Genomic DNA, 13,891 nt, shown 5'->3' with positions numbered 1-13,891 from the left:
TTGCCGCGAGCAGCTCCACTGGCACAATGAGCCGTGTGGTGTTCTGCCACGAGTGGCTCCCCTGGTGAGATGAGCCTCCCGGCTTTCTGCCGCAAGAAGCTTCACCAGCGCGACAACGTAAGCGGGTGCGGGATGCATGGGGCACCTCCACCCCCCCCACCCTAGCTTGATTTTTACACCTGCGCCTCGCCCCACCTCGTACAGCCAGAAGGTAGGCGGGGCTCAGGGATGTGCGGTCAGGGGAGGCAGGGGGGGCAGAGCCTCACCGCTCTCATCATGAAATTTAAAAAAAAAAGGAAAAAGGGAAAAGGCGCCGAGGAGCCTTCTGCACACATGGTCCGGGAATGGGACCACGTGTGCAGGAGGCTCCTCTAGCCTCAGCCTCCCTCCTGCACATGTAGTCCCATTCCCCGCCTTCCTGAGTCAACATGAAGGGGACCGCGGAGCGTGAGCCGCGGTCCAGTGGAGCGCGCTCCGTGGTCCCCTTCATGTTGACTCAGGAGTCAGGAAGGAGGGGAATGGGACCACGTGTGCAGGAGGCTGAGGCACCTTCAGCCTCCTGAACACGTGGTCCCATTCCCCACCTTCCTGAGTCAACATGAAGGGGACCGTGGCTCGCGCTGATGACATCACCAGTCTCACCAGCCATAAACCTCACCGCACGTCACTGGCGGGGCTTAACGAGGCCTTATTTTGGGGGTGGAGCTTATTTTAGGCGCAGACGTGAAAATCATGCTAGGTTTTGTTTTCTGGGTTGGTTGTATTTTCGGGGAAACACGGTAGCTAATGTTTCACCATCTGCCAAAATATGCTTATTTATTACTGATTATGTGCCATCGAATCATTTTATTGCCCACTTTATATAGATTCATTTAGATTTAAATGACTGAACAGGATTTCTTTTCAACAAAATAAAATAAATGAGAATAGAATTGGAAAATGCCACTACATATGTTTTACTATTCGAGCATAGCTGTAAAAATTAAAACTCCAATCGTTATTTAAATTTAAAATATTTTAATATTCTGTTATTTATATCTGGCCAACTGTGTTTCTAGGAGTAAAGAATTAATGAATACTACCACACTATCACTAGATGGCAGCATGTCATAAACATAGGGTCATCTTATTGGATGAGATGGCCTTTTAACAGAAGAAAGAAATCTCAGAGTTATAGGCTAATTGGGAAGGGAGGGAAAAGCAATGACGAACCACTTTATAGTATTGCCAAGAAAACCTTGTAGATGGTCCATGAAATCACCAGGAATTATTTGAAGTAGGCAGATATTCTTTTATTGAATCTGAACTGCCAGATAGCTGTTGGCTTGCTCAATTGTTGCAAATAAGAGGACCTCTGGGAAGGGGCAACAGGGTGATGGTCATAGTTTTATAAGGGACAAAGCATGAGTAACATGCTCTCTTCTTACATTACTGGATGGCATAGTTGCAGGATCACTTCCTCCCCATTTTTTCTTTCAAACCCTTAAAAGTTTGTAAAGGAATGTAAAACCTAAGCTTTAGTTAGATGGATGATACATAGTTAGATAGATGGATAGATGAGATAGATGATAGTGAACTATAGCTTAGATTTGCATTATATCCCTTTACAAATTTATCTACATCCATATATTTGTAAAGGAATGTAATGTATTGTTTAATATATATAGGGAGATTGAACTATACACTACATATATAGTGTATATCATCATCATCATCATCATCATCATCATCATCATCATCATCGTCCTCCTGAATGCAAAATAACATCATAACTAAGTAGTACGATGGACATGTAGGGCCAGCGCAACATGTAACATGTTCACATTGGTGTAATGGGACTAGGTGTTTGTTAATATGATTTATTGGGTTAGATATTTTCTTTCTTTCTTTATGTCTTCACTGTGAGTTGTATTGTGTTGGGACGGATGCACTGAGGGAGCTCAACCAATCTCATTGTACGTATGTTCTGCACTGATAATAAAAAATTATCATCTTCATCACCACCACCACCACCGTCTATCCACTGCACGATGGCCTCTTCCGCCTGTTTCCAACCAATACGGTCCTGAGCTTTCTTTTGCCAATTGGGCCCTCAGTACTTGCTGATGTTGTCAATCTATCTTGTTTTAGGTCTCTTTCGTGAAGGCTTTTTATCACGTGGGATCCATTCTATGACTGCCTTGGTCCACCTGCCATCAGTTCTTCTTGCTATGTGTCCAGCCCATTTTGCTTTCAATTCTTTTACTTCCTTGATGATATCCTATACTTTTGTTTCTTCTTTAATCCATGCCCAGGCCTTTCTAATGCTGAGCAAGTACTGTATCTTTCCATGGCTCTTTATGCCACTTGTAGCTTTTGTGAGTGTCTGTGTTTCATCCCAAAGGGAATCGCTCTTCCCAAAGTGAAGATATACAGTATATAATTCAATCTCTCTCTCCTATATCTATCTATATAGCTTAGGCTTGCATTACATTCCTTTACAAATTTTGTAAAGGATGTGGATATGGCATAGGATAGGTATGTGGGGGGATTCTGAACATGAGCCCTCCAGCCCTAACAGCACTATTGCTCAAAAATGAAACTTCCTTTGTTAATTTCACCCACCCACCCGTGGCTCCTTGAGTTCAAAAGCAGAGGATGGAGTCTTATGTGGGGGAGGACCTGCAAAAGGGGATTTTATCAGCGCTCCTTCTGTAGGGCAGGCATACCCCGGAGTGATGATCTCAGGAGCTCTGGGGAACTGGGGGAAAAGACGCTCCCCGCATGTTCTCTCCTTTCCCCCATCCAGGAAACCCGACGAGATCCTTCCGGAGGCCCTTTGGGAAGAGCGATTCCCTTTGAGATTCCCAGCGCTTTCTAGATCCTCCCCAGGGACCGGCGTGCAAAGAGCGCGGCGGGGAGCAACAAAGCAAAGCTGCCCTAGAGGAACAGTGGAACTCGGCAGGGGGAGAGAGGCGGGAATGAACGTGTCAGCCAGCACCCGCCTTTCCGCCACGTGGCCCCGAGACTGCGGCCGATGGGCACCAACCGGCGCCGCGAAGCGACTGCGCCAGGAGAAGAAAGAGAAGGCCTCCCTCTACGCCTCCCCCTCCTCACCTCGCCCAAACCCCCCACGCGGATCCGCGCTGCCTGGAATTTGGTAACTGGGGGAGGAGATCCATGCTCCACGGCGCTGCTCCCAGCTGCTGCGCCACGCCCTGCCCCGCAGAGGGTGAGGGCTGCCCTGCAGAATGGGTGTGCAACGGACAGGGGGAGGGAGGATGGCATCCCCGGGCTCTCCGGCCCGAAGTCCTTGAGGGCAGGAGTGGAGGCAAGAGCTGTTGGGCACTAGGTCCCCCACCCACCCACGCTGGCTGCGTTCCCTGCAGCTGGAGCACTAGCAGTGGGAAAAGATAGGGAAGACTGTTGCCACGTCCACCTGCAGGTCAGACATGCTTTTTTTTAAACCGCTTCTATCTACTTTAAAGCAAAATGTGGGGAAACTAATTGAGTAACTGAAGGGCTCTGCTGCAATCTCTCTCTCTAGTAGTGGCTTAGTTTTCTATTTGCAATGAATGACGGGAGAGCGGACACACTGAGAAATGTATTTCCCCTTAGCTGCAGCTGAATGTGGTGCTAGAATCCGTGATACCGCTGCACCCCATCTTCTGACAGGTAATGTGTGGGAGCAGCATGAAAGGGGTGAGGTAACCTGGAATGTGTGGGAAGGGAGAATGAAACATTGCTTCCCTGCTTGATTCAGCTTAGTAAAAGGTACTGAGGATGTGAATTATGGGCTGACTGTTCTTAAAGGTAGCATAGCTGCACTTGGTGGCAAATTGGATCAGACCAACTTTTCTTCCAGATGGACGGGTTTATGATACTGTCTGTCTTCTGTGGCTGGAAACTTTGTTGTTGTGAGCCCACAGTGTGCAACAGGAACCTCAGTGTTCATGAGGGGCCATAGACATCTCTCTCATCATTGCAGGGAGACGTCTCCATTCCAGAGAGATATTTCTACCTCCTGCGTCCTGCAGAACGTGAACTGAAGTGTCTCGTCCCTGCCCACCAGGACAAGAATGAAGGGGCTATTTCTAGCAGTTTGGTTCTTCCTTGTGCCGGCCAAATGGGCAGCACCAAAGAATAGCAGTGGCAGGTACCACCAAGTTGTAAGGGATGAGGGTTTTGGTGAACACAGAGGTGGACGGGAAATTGTCTCCTAAAGGAGCCCCCAGAGCTGAAAATGGGTCTACAATCCATTTTCCGTTCAGCAGAGGTGATTAGACATCTTTGTATCTGCCCCCCTCACCCTCCACTATGTCTTCTAGGCCTGAGATCCCCAACGATTCCATGGATCAACCCATCCTGAATCCTCTGCACCCAAGCCAAGTTTCTCTAAAGTAAGTATATGTCATCTAACAGGTGTGCCTCTCCCAAAATTCAGCCCTTTTGCTACATATGACAGACTGAGATCCAAGCGATGCAAAATTTGGAAAATGGTTGGCTAATTGTCTTTCTGTCCCTTTCCCTTTCCATCCCAGGACATTCCTTTTCCATGTTATCTCTAAAATGATAGGGAAAGATTCCATCTCTACATCAAGTAATCTGTGTATTGCAGCTGGACTTGGGGACTTTTTAGATCTGGTTGGCCTTGGCCATAGCCTACCAACATGTTAATGTTCATAATCTACCAGGCATATACTAGCTGGATTTAAACTACTTACTAGCCTAGGCTAAAATGGGAGCTTGGGAACTTATAGTTTAGCAAGTTGTGGAGCCCCAACTATTACCTTAGGTATTAGGTAGGAACACATCATTTATTTATTTGAGCATAGCATGGGGTATGAACACAGCAACTGCATTTTGTTCCTTCAGATTTAGGATTTAGTATGTTGGCTGAACTCAGGGATTAAAAACTTATCTAAACCTTTGAAGAGTGTCCTCTCTGCACCATTGAGACTGGGCAGGTGTCCAAGAAAAAGGATTGGAGGCCCTAATCATGGCTTTGACTGCCCATCTTCCTACCCACTGATTCTGAGAGCTACAGTATTCTCTGTTGCAGTGGTTGCTATCTTGTCCTGCAAGTCGATCAATGTTTCCGTGCTGTGGTTTGTTCCATCATGGCAACATAACGGATGATAGCTTGTCTGTTCCAGGGTGCTCCAAGACTATCTGGAGAAAATTGGGCAGTTGAATGGGGATACTGCTACCATGACAAGGGAACAGGGTAAGAACTTTACTACATAATGCATGTTGATGGCTCCTCGCTCTAGGAAACAAGAGACTAGTTTTAAGCACACATTTAAAAATAGGGGTTACAATGCTAGCAATGCAAAAGTTCCCCTAGTGCAGAGGGGCGGCAATCTTAAACACTCAAAAGAGCCACAAAGGTCCTAACTGGAAGTCCCCCATTCAATTCTGGAGCCGAATAGAAGTCCGGTTCCCACATCCTAGCATGGTTTCCTTCCTAGGCAGGAGGTTGGACTAGAAGACCTCCAAGGTCCCTTTCAACTTTGCTATTGTATTGTATTGTATGATGTCCTTTTTCCTCTGCTGACCTGAAGTTGGTTCCCCCCACCATAGAGTCTCCTCCTAGTGCAGCATCCTTTTTCTTCTACCTGTCCTAACGGAAAGCCCTATCAATTGTGGATCCGACCAGTGACAGGGAAGCGCAGCAGAGGGATGAAAGCCACATGAGGCTCCAGAGCTGTGGGTTGCTGACCCCTGCCGTAGTGCTATAGTCCTTTTGAAGTTGGAAAAGATGTTCCAACAAACAACGTATAAAGGATTATTTGAGAAAGCAACAGCACATAACAAAAACAACATAAGTTTTGAGTCTACCACCACAGCTAATTTTACAGATTGAGAGAAAGATTGTTGGAGCAAATAAAGAAAGCAAAACAAATTATATAAGCTGCCTGGATATCTTTCACCAAAGAGAAAACATCTTTTGAAAGCAGACGGCTGGGCTGCAGAAAAGGTGCAGCTTCTCTTATCTATTTGTCTCCTTCAAATTATTCTGCTGGAAGGCAGAACTTTGATTTTGAGCCAGTAGTTATTTTTCCACCTTCTTTGAAGTTAACCCCTCAAGTTTCATTAAAAAGCAAAGGATAATCGATCACCATTTCCCTCTAAAAATTACCTTTTTGATCACAGCAAGCCTGGCTCTGTCAGACAAGTAAAAGGTGGTGGTTTCTTATGCAATACTTCGAGATGTTATCTGATTCAACGTGGCCTCTCTCATATTTTGCTTTCACTTTTTAATCTGGCAGTCAGTCTGACACCACTCATGCAAAGTCTATTATTATGTAGTAAAACTGGAGCCTAAGTAACATAAATCCCCAGCTTGCCCCGTACGGTTAGATGGCTGAGGTTGTGCTGGATGGTTTCCCTTTCCTCTGTTCCCACCAAGAAAAGAAGAAAAACAATCCAGTTTTGTTTTGGGGGTCTCCTTTACATGATTTGCAGTGTACTGGAGACAGTTCAGGGATTTGAGAGCTCTCTTTCGTAGGCTTGTTCTCCCAAATAGAACCAGAATACGAGTTGCCCCCATCTAGCTCTCTTTGGAAGTGTATCAATGGCTAATGCATGTTAGACATGAAGCAAATTATGCTAGGCACAGATTTTATGTGGCAGAGAACGCTCAGGATCACTGGAATTCAGCAAACCCAATGCAGAGACACATAGTTTCCTCTCCATCAATCAGAGATGTTCCTGGACATGAACAAAATGAAATGCTCTTGTAATGGATTATAGGTTTGTTTCTGTTGTTGGTGCTGATATGGGTATAACTGCTGCCTTTCAGGATAGATTCATTCTGTTATGCTAAATTTGGAAATTGATGCTTGTGATGTTTACAGCCTGCCTTGCTCCTGTTATGCCAATTAAGCAGTAGACAGACAGGCATGGAATATTTCCAGGCATAAATTCCCACTCACGAACCACCAAGCCCAACTTTGCTTAGCATCAGAAAATGCTTTTAAACCTCATAGTTGGAGTATAAGAACCTGAAAATGTTAGTAAACTTAAACCTTTATTGTTTTTTTTAAAGCCCTAGCAGATATCAACAGGAAATGAGCCAAGCCTGGACCAGCAGGTGTCAGAGCAGTGATTGGCTCCCAGGCAATTGGTTTTTAGGATCCAGAGACAATAAGGACACCAGTAAATAAAGGGGTTTTACGTTTCATTAGGGACGTGGTGGCTCAATGGCTAAGACGCTGAGCTTGTCGATCAGAAAGGTCGGCAATTCAGCAGTTCAAATCCCTAGTGCTGCGTAACAGAGTGAGCTCCCATTACTTGTCCCAGCTTCTGCCAACCTAGCAGTTCGAAAGCACGTAAAAATGCAAGTAGAAAAATAGGTACCACCTTTGGTGGGAAGGTAACAGTGTTCCGTGCGCCTTTGGCGTCTAGTCATGCCGGCCACATGACCACAGAGATGTCTTCGGACAGCACTGGCTCTTCAGCTTTGAAACGGAGATGAACACCACCCCCTAGAGTCGGGAACGACTAGCACATATGTGCGAGGGGAACCTTTACCTTTAAGCTTCATTTAGCTCAAGCAACAGACTTAAAGGCATAATATAAAAAGCATACATACCAAGGAAGATGAAACCAGATCTCTTACAAACCTAACCACATTTTTTTTAAAAAAACAACTATCAGGAGCTCCTTAATAAGAACAGCAGAGATACCGTGAGGGCTGCTAGTTTCTACGGTACCCAATGCTAGCTTCTTGCAGAAGCTCCCAATGAATAACAGCAACCCCAAGGTTTCAATTAATACCTGGTATGCTGTGGTCATGAAACTACAAGACCTGACCTTGGCTGTGGATGGCACATGACTCTGGGACGGGAACTGAAATTCTGAGATTTTCACAGTTTTGCAGCTATGTGAAGATTCTCTCTTTGATTCAGCAAGCAAGAGTGAAAAACAACCAGTGTCAGGGTTCCGACGGATGCCCTAATTAAATCATGAGCCTCAAGCCAGGCTTCAAAAGAAATCCAGTTATTTATTAGGAGCTTCATGTCAGCCGTTCCCAAGTGAAGCCAGCTCTGACCCCATGTAATTTACGGCCCCAATCATGACCCTGTTTCCCCCCTCCCCCCAGGGTATGTCATCAATCACATTCGCCAACGTGGCAATTTCCTGGGTTGTAGAGATCACTCCCCCCTGGCAGATATAAATAACTCTGGGATACAGCCTTGAGAGAGATAAGTCTGCAATGGCATCTGTCTTTTGCTGCCATGCTGTTTCATCGGCTTTCCATCCCCCCCTTTCCTATAGCAACTCGAGAGCAGACCAGGAATGCTTTGCCAGCTTAGCTCAGAATTAGCTCTACACTTCTAGATTTTTCTTAATATGAAGGAGAAATCAAAATATGTTGCTAAACTCCTCAAAATAGGAATGGTCTTCAAACTACTCAAGAGAATCTGGGATTGCACTGTGGGAGAGGAAACTATAGATTCTTTAGCCACTCCACCTCCCAGTGATCAAGAAAAGTGGGGCTTAGTGGGAATATTGTTTAGGAAAAAAACATCAGTATTCATAGATTCATTGAACTGGAAGTGTCTCTGAGGTCCTAGAATCAAAACCCCTTGCTCCATGCAGGAATCCAAATGAAAGCATTCTTAACAGATGACTGTCCAATCTCACGGAAGAGTCCCCTCACACCTCTATTGAATTGGATCCACTGTCAAGATGCTCTTATTACAATATTAAGAAGCTCTTGTGGACATTCATTGGGAGTCTGCTGTAATGGGCTGTGAGAATGCCCTTGAGGTACAGGGGGAAGAGCCACAACCACAGATAAAAGAATCTGAATCCAAAGAAGAAATGTAATCTGAGAAAACGTCTCAGAATTGACCCTTCATAGAATAGATAGAATAGAATAGGAGTTGGAAGGGACCTTGGAGGTCTTCTAGTCCAACCCCATGCTTAGACAGGAAACCCTACACCACTTCAGACAACTGGTTATCCAATATATTAAAAACGTCCAGTGTTGAAGCATTCACAACTTCTGGAGGAAAGTTGTCCTACTGATTAATTGTTCTAACTGTCAAGAAATTTCTCCTCGGTTCTAAGTTGCTTCTCTTAGTTCTCTTATAAATAATGGCAGGGTCGGAGGGGCACTTTGAGGTTTGCAAGATTGTGTTATAGATAGTTCTTGACTTAGGACCACAATTGGGACCAGAATTTCCAGTAAGGCAGTTGTGGAGTTGTGCTGGATTTTACAACCTCTTTGCTACTGTTAAGCAAATCACTGCAATTGTTACGTGAAACATGAAATCAATGAATGAATCCACTTCTTCACATTGACTTGGTTGTTGGAAGCTGGCTGGGAAGGCCACAAAAGATGATCATATGATCCCAGGGTCATACGCAGCCATCGTAAATACATGCCAGTTGCCAATTGCCCAAATTTTGATCAAACGTCCATGGGGATGCTATGACAGTTGTATGACAATTATTAACTACAAGAAACGGTTGTGAGTCACTTTTTTTTCAGTGCCTTCGTAACTTTGACTGGTCCCTAGACAAAAAGTTGTAAGTCAAGCACTACCTGTACTATAAGCCTTTAGTTTTCTAGTCTGGTCTGCTGTGAAGATTGACATCTGCTATGCTTTAGCTTAAATACATTGTTCTACATCCTGCACTCCGATACAATGGAGAATAGCTCCCATCAGTAGCTCCCTCTAGGAGCAGTGTTGGCCTCTGCTATTTTTTGGTTCACTATGCATTCCTTCTCCATTCCGATTCTTTCTAGCGCTCTTGCTTCTCTTTGCTCTTCATGACTATGACAAAAGTGGGCATTTGGATGGTCTGGAATTCATGAGACTGCTGAGTGAATTGGTCTCCCAACAGGCAAAAGGACAGCCTGCACCAGACATGGTAGGTACATTTTATTCCTCAGACTCTGGTGAGGTTGGCACCAACTCTTTTTTTTAACAATAATTTTTATTAAACTACAAAACTAATGCAAACAAAAAAAAAAGAAAGTGTAAAAAAAGAAGAAACAAAATAGAAATAAATTTAAAACCATAAGAATATAGAAGAGAAAAAAAAATGCTGTATGAACAAATGACTTCCCGCTTCATCATAACAAGTATAAACAGTTTTAGTAAGTTATCACCTTCTTTTAAGATGCAATAAATGGTGTCTTCCCATATTGATCTCTTACCTACGTATATACAAATCCTTAAAACTTCATCATTCATTCCTGATCCACAAACATCCAAGAAGTATTACCGGAGTTATTATTTGGTTATCTGTTTTTCACTTTGATCAAATAAATCAACTTTATGTTCCTTCCTTTTACTTTAAACAGTCACAATCTTTAATCCCTTCAAATAATGTCATAGAACTTGATTTCTTATTATTTTGTTTTGTCACTTCTCACAAAACTTTAATAAATTTCTTGTAAACCTAACATAGCAAAGTTATTCAAATCATACTTTTGGTTATGTTATCTGTTTATTCCTTTTAATCATTAAGGTATCAGCTGGTGTCATCTGCATTTCCAGTGCAGCATCTTTTTCCATATCATTTTTGTAGCCTCTCATCTTCAAATCCACTTTCAAATCAGTTTCAGTTTTGGTCTTGTCTGGTAAAATTTCTTCCTCTTAAATAACATCTTTAAAAGACAGTCTATAATGGTAGATACTCTTTTGGATCCAGTATTCACTCAGTATGTCTTGTGTCAAAGTATTGCTCTATTCTAAATTAGCTCATCAAATGTAAATATTCTTCTCCTTTAATTATAATCTTTAGTTCTTTCTGGGTCTAGTGTCCAATCTTCAAAGTCCTATCCTATCAAGGGTTATTTAGAATTCAAAATAATAGCATTTTCCAATAGAAAGATTATAATTAATTTTAAAATCTTATATCAAAACTATCTGAACTCTTAATCCATTTGTGATTTTTCCAAAAACCATGTCCTAATCACCCTTTTGCTGTTTATTCCACATTTTTTAAAGCTTTTAGTTAAAATTTTTGTGAAGGATTGAAGGAAACTCACCTGGTGCTATAAAACATGCCAAACCATTGGCTCCTAATAGCTGAAAAGCAATTAAGCAGTTTCCAAAAATTATTAAGAAATAAGACTTGATGGACTTTGTGTCCATAGGCTATATTACAGCTTTGAGTTTGATTGAAATCCCTCAACTCACAAGCACTCAAGTCATAAGTCAACCATAAAATGTCAGTTCCTACACTCTATTTACAAGGAGCCACTGTCTGGATTACAAGTAAACAATTGTACAATCTCTCCTTTATCCAAAGAGACTTCACTGGCCAGAATTTGTTGCTTGGCAACCTATCTCCATTGCAATGCCATCGCACTTTTAGTTCGCCATGGATCCTCACCAGAAATCCCTACATTTTTACCAACTCTTGAGCAACACGAGAGTTGCCTCTAGCTGTTCCCACTCTTTGTCTGGTTGAGCCTTATCTGAATCCCTGTATTCAGTAGGTTTTTTTGTGTTCATTCTCAGAGATTGCTTGGACAAGTCCCAGTAGTTTTCTTGGCAAGATTTTTCAGAAGTGGTTTGCCATTGCTTCCTTCCTAGGGCTGAGTGAAAATCACTGGCCCAAGGTCCCCGAGAAATCAGATTTCTAGCCTGATGCTTTAACCACGATACCAGACTGGCTCTCTTTCTCTCAGTAGATAATAAGCTGGAAATTGTGTAGGCCTGTTTCTATTCAGAAAGTATCTTGTTGGCCATGGTAGGAAAAGGAAGCTAAAGTAGACATGGCTTGATCCAGCTCAGTTTCTTTATCTTTCTTTTGTCTATAGAAGAGGTGGGTTACATTATTCCTTATCTTACATTTATGTTGATAATTGGAAAGCTTTCTTGAGACCCTCTGCCATTCTCCTTTCAGGTAGTGCCAATGGTGGACAGTATCTTGGAGACTCAGGACTTCAACTGGGATGGACTATTGGAGCCTTTAGAGTTGTTTCTTCCTCCCCGGCAGGGAGAGAAACCAAATTTCCTTACTGCTGTCAGTGAAGAAGATGGTCAGGTCCTGTGGGCACTTCCTAAGCCGAATGGCTTCCCAAGTCCCTCTGACCAACAAAGAAATGGAGACTCCCCACCTGCACCACCAGAAGTTCAGGAACAAGACATGATGGATGACCAATTGTGGAGCCTGGAGAAGCATGGGGGAGAGCTCGGCCAGGAAACAGCAGGAGACCCAGATCAACAAGGGAAAGAGATGCCTTCTGCTCCAGGAGATTGAAATACACCCTGTGCATACTTTAGGTGATTAGCCAAGAAATGAGAACTGGAGGCCAATTTCAGGTCAATTTCAGAAATGGAATTCAGATAATCACCCCTTTCCCAACATTTCCTTCTGAGCAAACTATTCTGGGTTTCCAAGTCTTCTCTTTGCCAAAGCAAAACAGAATAGGATTCCCTATTCAGTCAGCTCTGCACCCTGTTATCTAAAGAGACCCCTTTTTCAACTTTCAAGGGATACGTACCCCAGATCTAAAACTTGAGAAACAAGTCACTAAAAAGTTCTCCTAACACAGTGGCTCCTCTTTCTCCTCAACGCACCTGAGTGCATCATTCAGACATGGAAACCTCTTCTCTCCCTCCCCCAGTACCCAGGACCACAGCCTTTCCAGGAAGTGAGGCTACGTAGTAGGAAAGATTTCTCTAAACTGAAAAGCCTGCCTCAGCAGGTTGTCTTCCTCAATAAGTCTCTCTCTTCACAGAGCAGGCTCCGGTTCTAAAGGGTCTATTTAGAGTCCCTTGCTCTGCCTTCCTCAAGTAAGGAGCTGTTGCACAGAGACAGGCCAGAACTTACAACTATAATTTCCCAGTCGGGCCAAGGATTTATCTGTGCATTTCAGATGACCATTCTAGTCACTCACTCAGCAGGTTCCTTTGGGGAAAAGCCTACCCAACACTGCAGAAGGCATCATGTATATCTTTTGCCGTGGCATTTATATTAGACACAACCCATGATTTCCAAGGTTAAATTGGTAAATTCCAATCACGAAAGAACTCAACAGCAAAACCCAACCTCCTGGCTCAAATCCTATGGAAACAGCCAGAGATGTTTACGCTTCTCCTGTACTTCTCTTTTTTTCAAATCTGTCAATAAATCATCTTCAAATTGAGTCTTCAAACTGAATATGCTTCTGGACCATATAGGAAGAGGAATCTTAGCGGCTTAGAGAGGCAAGGAGGAATGTAGCGGCTTAGAGAGACAAGGAGGAACTTCCCTTACAGGGTAGGGGAGCTGATAATCATAGTATCTGTCAAAGAGGAAAACTTCAAGGACTGTCACATCAGACTAATCAACTGGGCAACTACTGTGTTTCCCCAAAAATAAGACAGGATCTTTTGACCCCCGAAACATGGCCTTGGCCTTATTATCGGGGCAGGGGGCTTATTATTTTAGAGCCAGGCTCTTCGGCACCCGCTCGCAAGAGAGCAGCCGCCCGGCAACCCCCCCTCTCCAACTAGGCAGAGTGCCACTCACCGACCCAGTGGTATCCCAAAGGCACCAAGCTGGGTGAGCACGCCCCCCCCCCCACTTGCATGGCTTGGTGCGTTCAGGATACCGCCGGGTCAGTGAGTGGTGTTCTGCCTGGCCGGAGGGGTGGTGGTTGTCCACCGGGCTTATTTTCAGGGGAGGGCATATATTTTTGCCCACCCCAAAAATCTGGCATGGCCTTATTTTCAGGACATGTCATATTTTCAGGTAAACATGGTAGCTGTTTGTACTCTGTTCTCCCTCACATATCTTCATCTGAGAAGCAGGCTCAATAGTGGGGAGGGATGTTCTGGCTGTTGTTGGGTGGCATGGATCAGCATTCTCCTTTTCTATGTTACTTTACTGAAGTCTTTTAAATCACTCCCAGCCTTGGTGTACCAAATAGCAACAAGTGCCTCAGCAGCATCTT

At 43.9% G+C, this 13,891-nt stretch overlaps 1 protein-coding gene across 5 annotated transcripts; it reads left to right on the top strand.

The window, feature by feature from the left end:
- The first annotated feature begins 2,802 nt into the window (after window positions 1-2,802).
- On the top strand, window positions 2,803-13,102 carry CGREF1 (cell growth regulator with EF-hand domain 1). 5 transcript variants are annotated; one of them, XM_081943968.1, is made up of 7 exons: window positions 2,804-3,139; window positions 3,598-3,654; window positions 3,968-4,135; window positions 4,308-4,379; window positions 5,136-5,206; window positions 9,743-9,871; window positions 11,861-13,102. In XM_081943968.1, exons 3-7 carry the CDS (start codon window positions 4,059-4,061, stop codon window positions 12,211-12,213), a joined length of 702 nt encoding a protein of 233 aa, XP_081800094.1. In that variant the 5' UTR covers window positions 2,804-3,139; window positions 3,598-3,654; window positions 3,968-4,058; the 3' UTR covers window positions 12,214-13,102. The 5 variants fall into 5 exon arrangements, with proteins under 5 accessions (XP_081800092.1, XP_081800094.1, XP_081800091.1 ...); XM_081943965.1 differs by having other exon boundaries at window positions 2,804-3,424; XM_081943966.1 differs by lacking the exon at window positions 3,598-3,654 and having other exon boundaries at window positions 2,803-3,211.
- Window positions 13,103-13,891: the final 789 nt, after the last annotated feature.

Source organism: Natrix helvetica (assembly GCF_964273705.1).
Source record: "Natrix helvetica genome assembly, chromosome: 2".
Lineage (NCBI taxonomy): Eukaryota > Metazoa > Chordata > Lepidosauria > Squamata > Natricidae > Natrix > Natrix helvetica.
The sequence above is the reverse complement of the archived record's forward strand: the minus strand, read 5'-3'. Positions and strand labels throughout refer to the sequence as shown.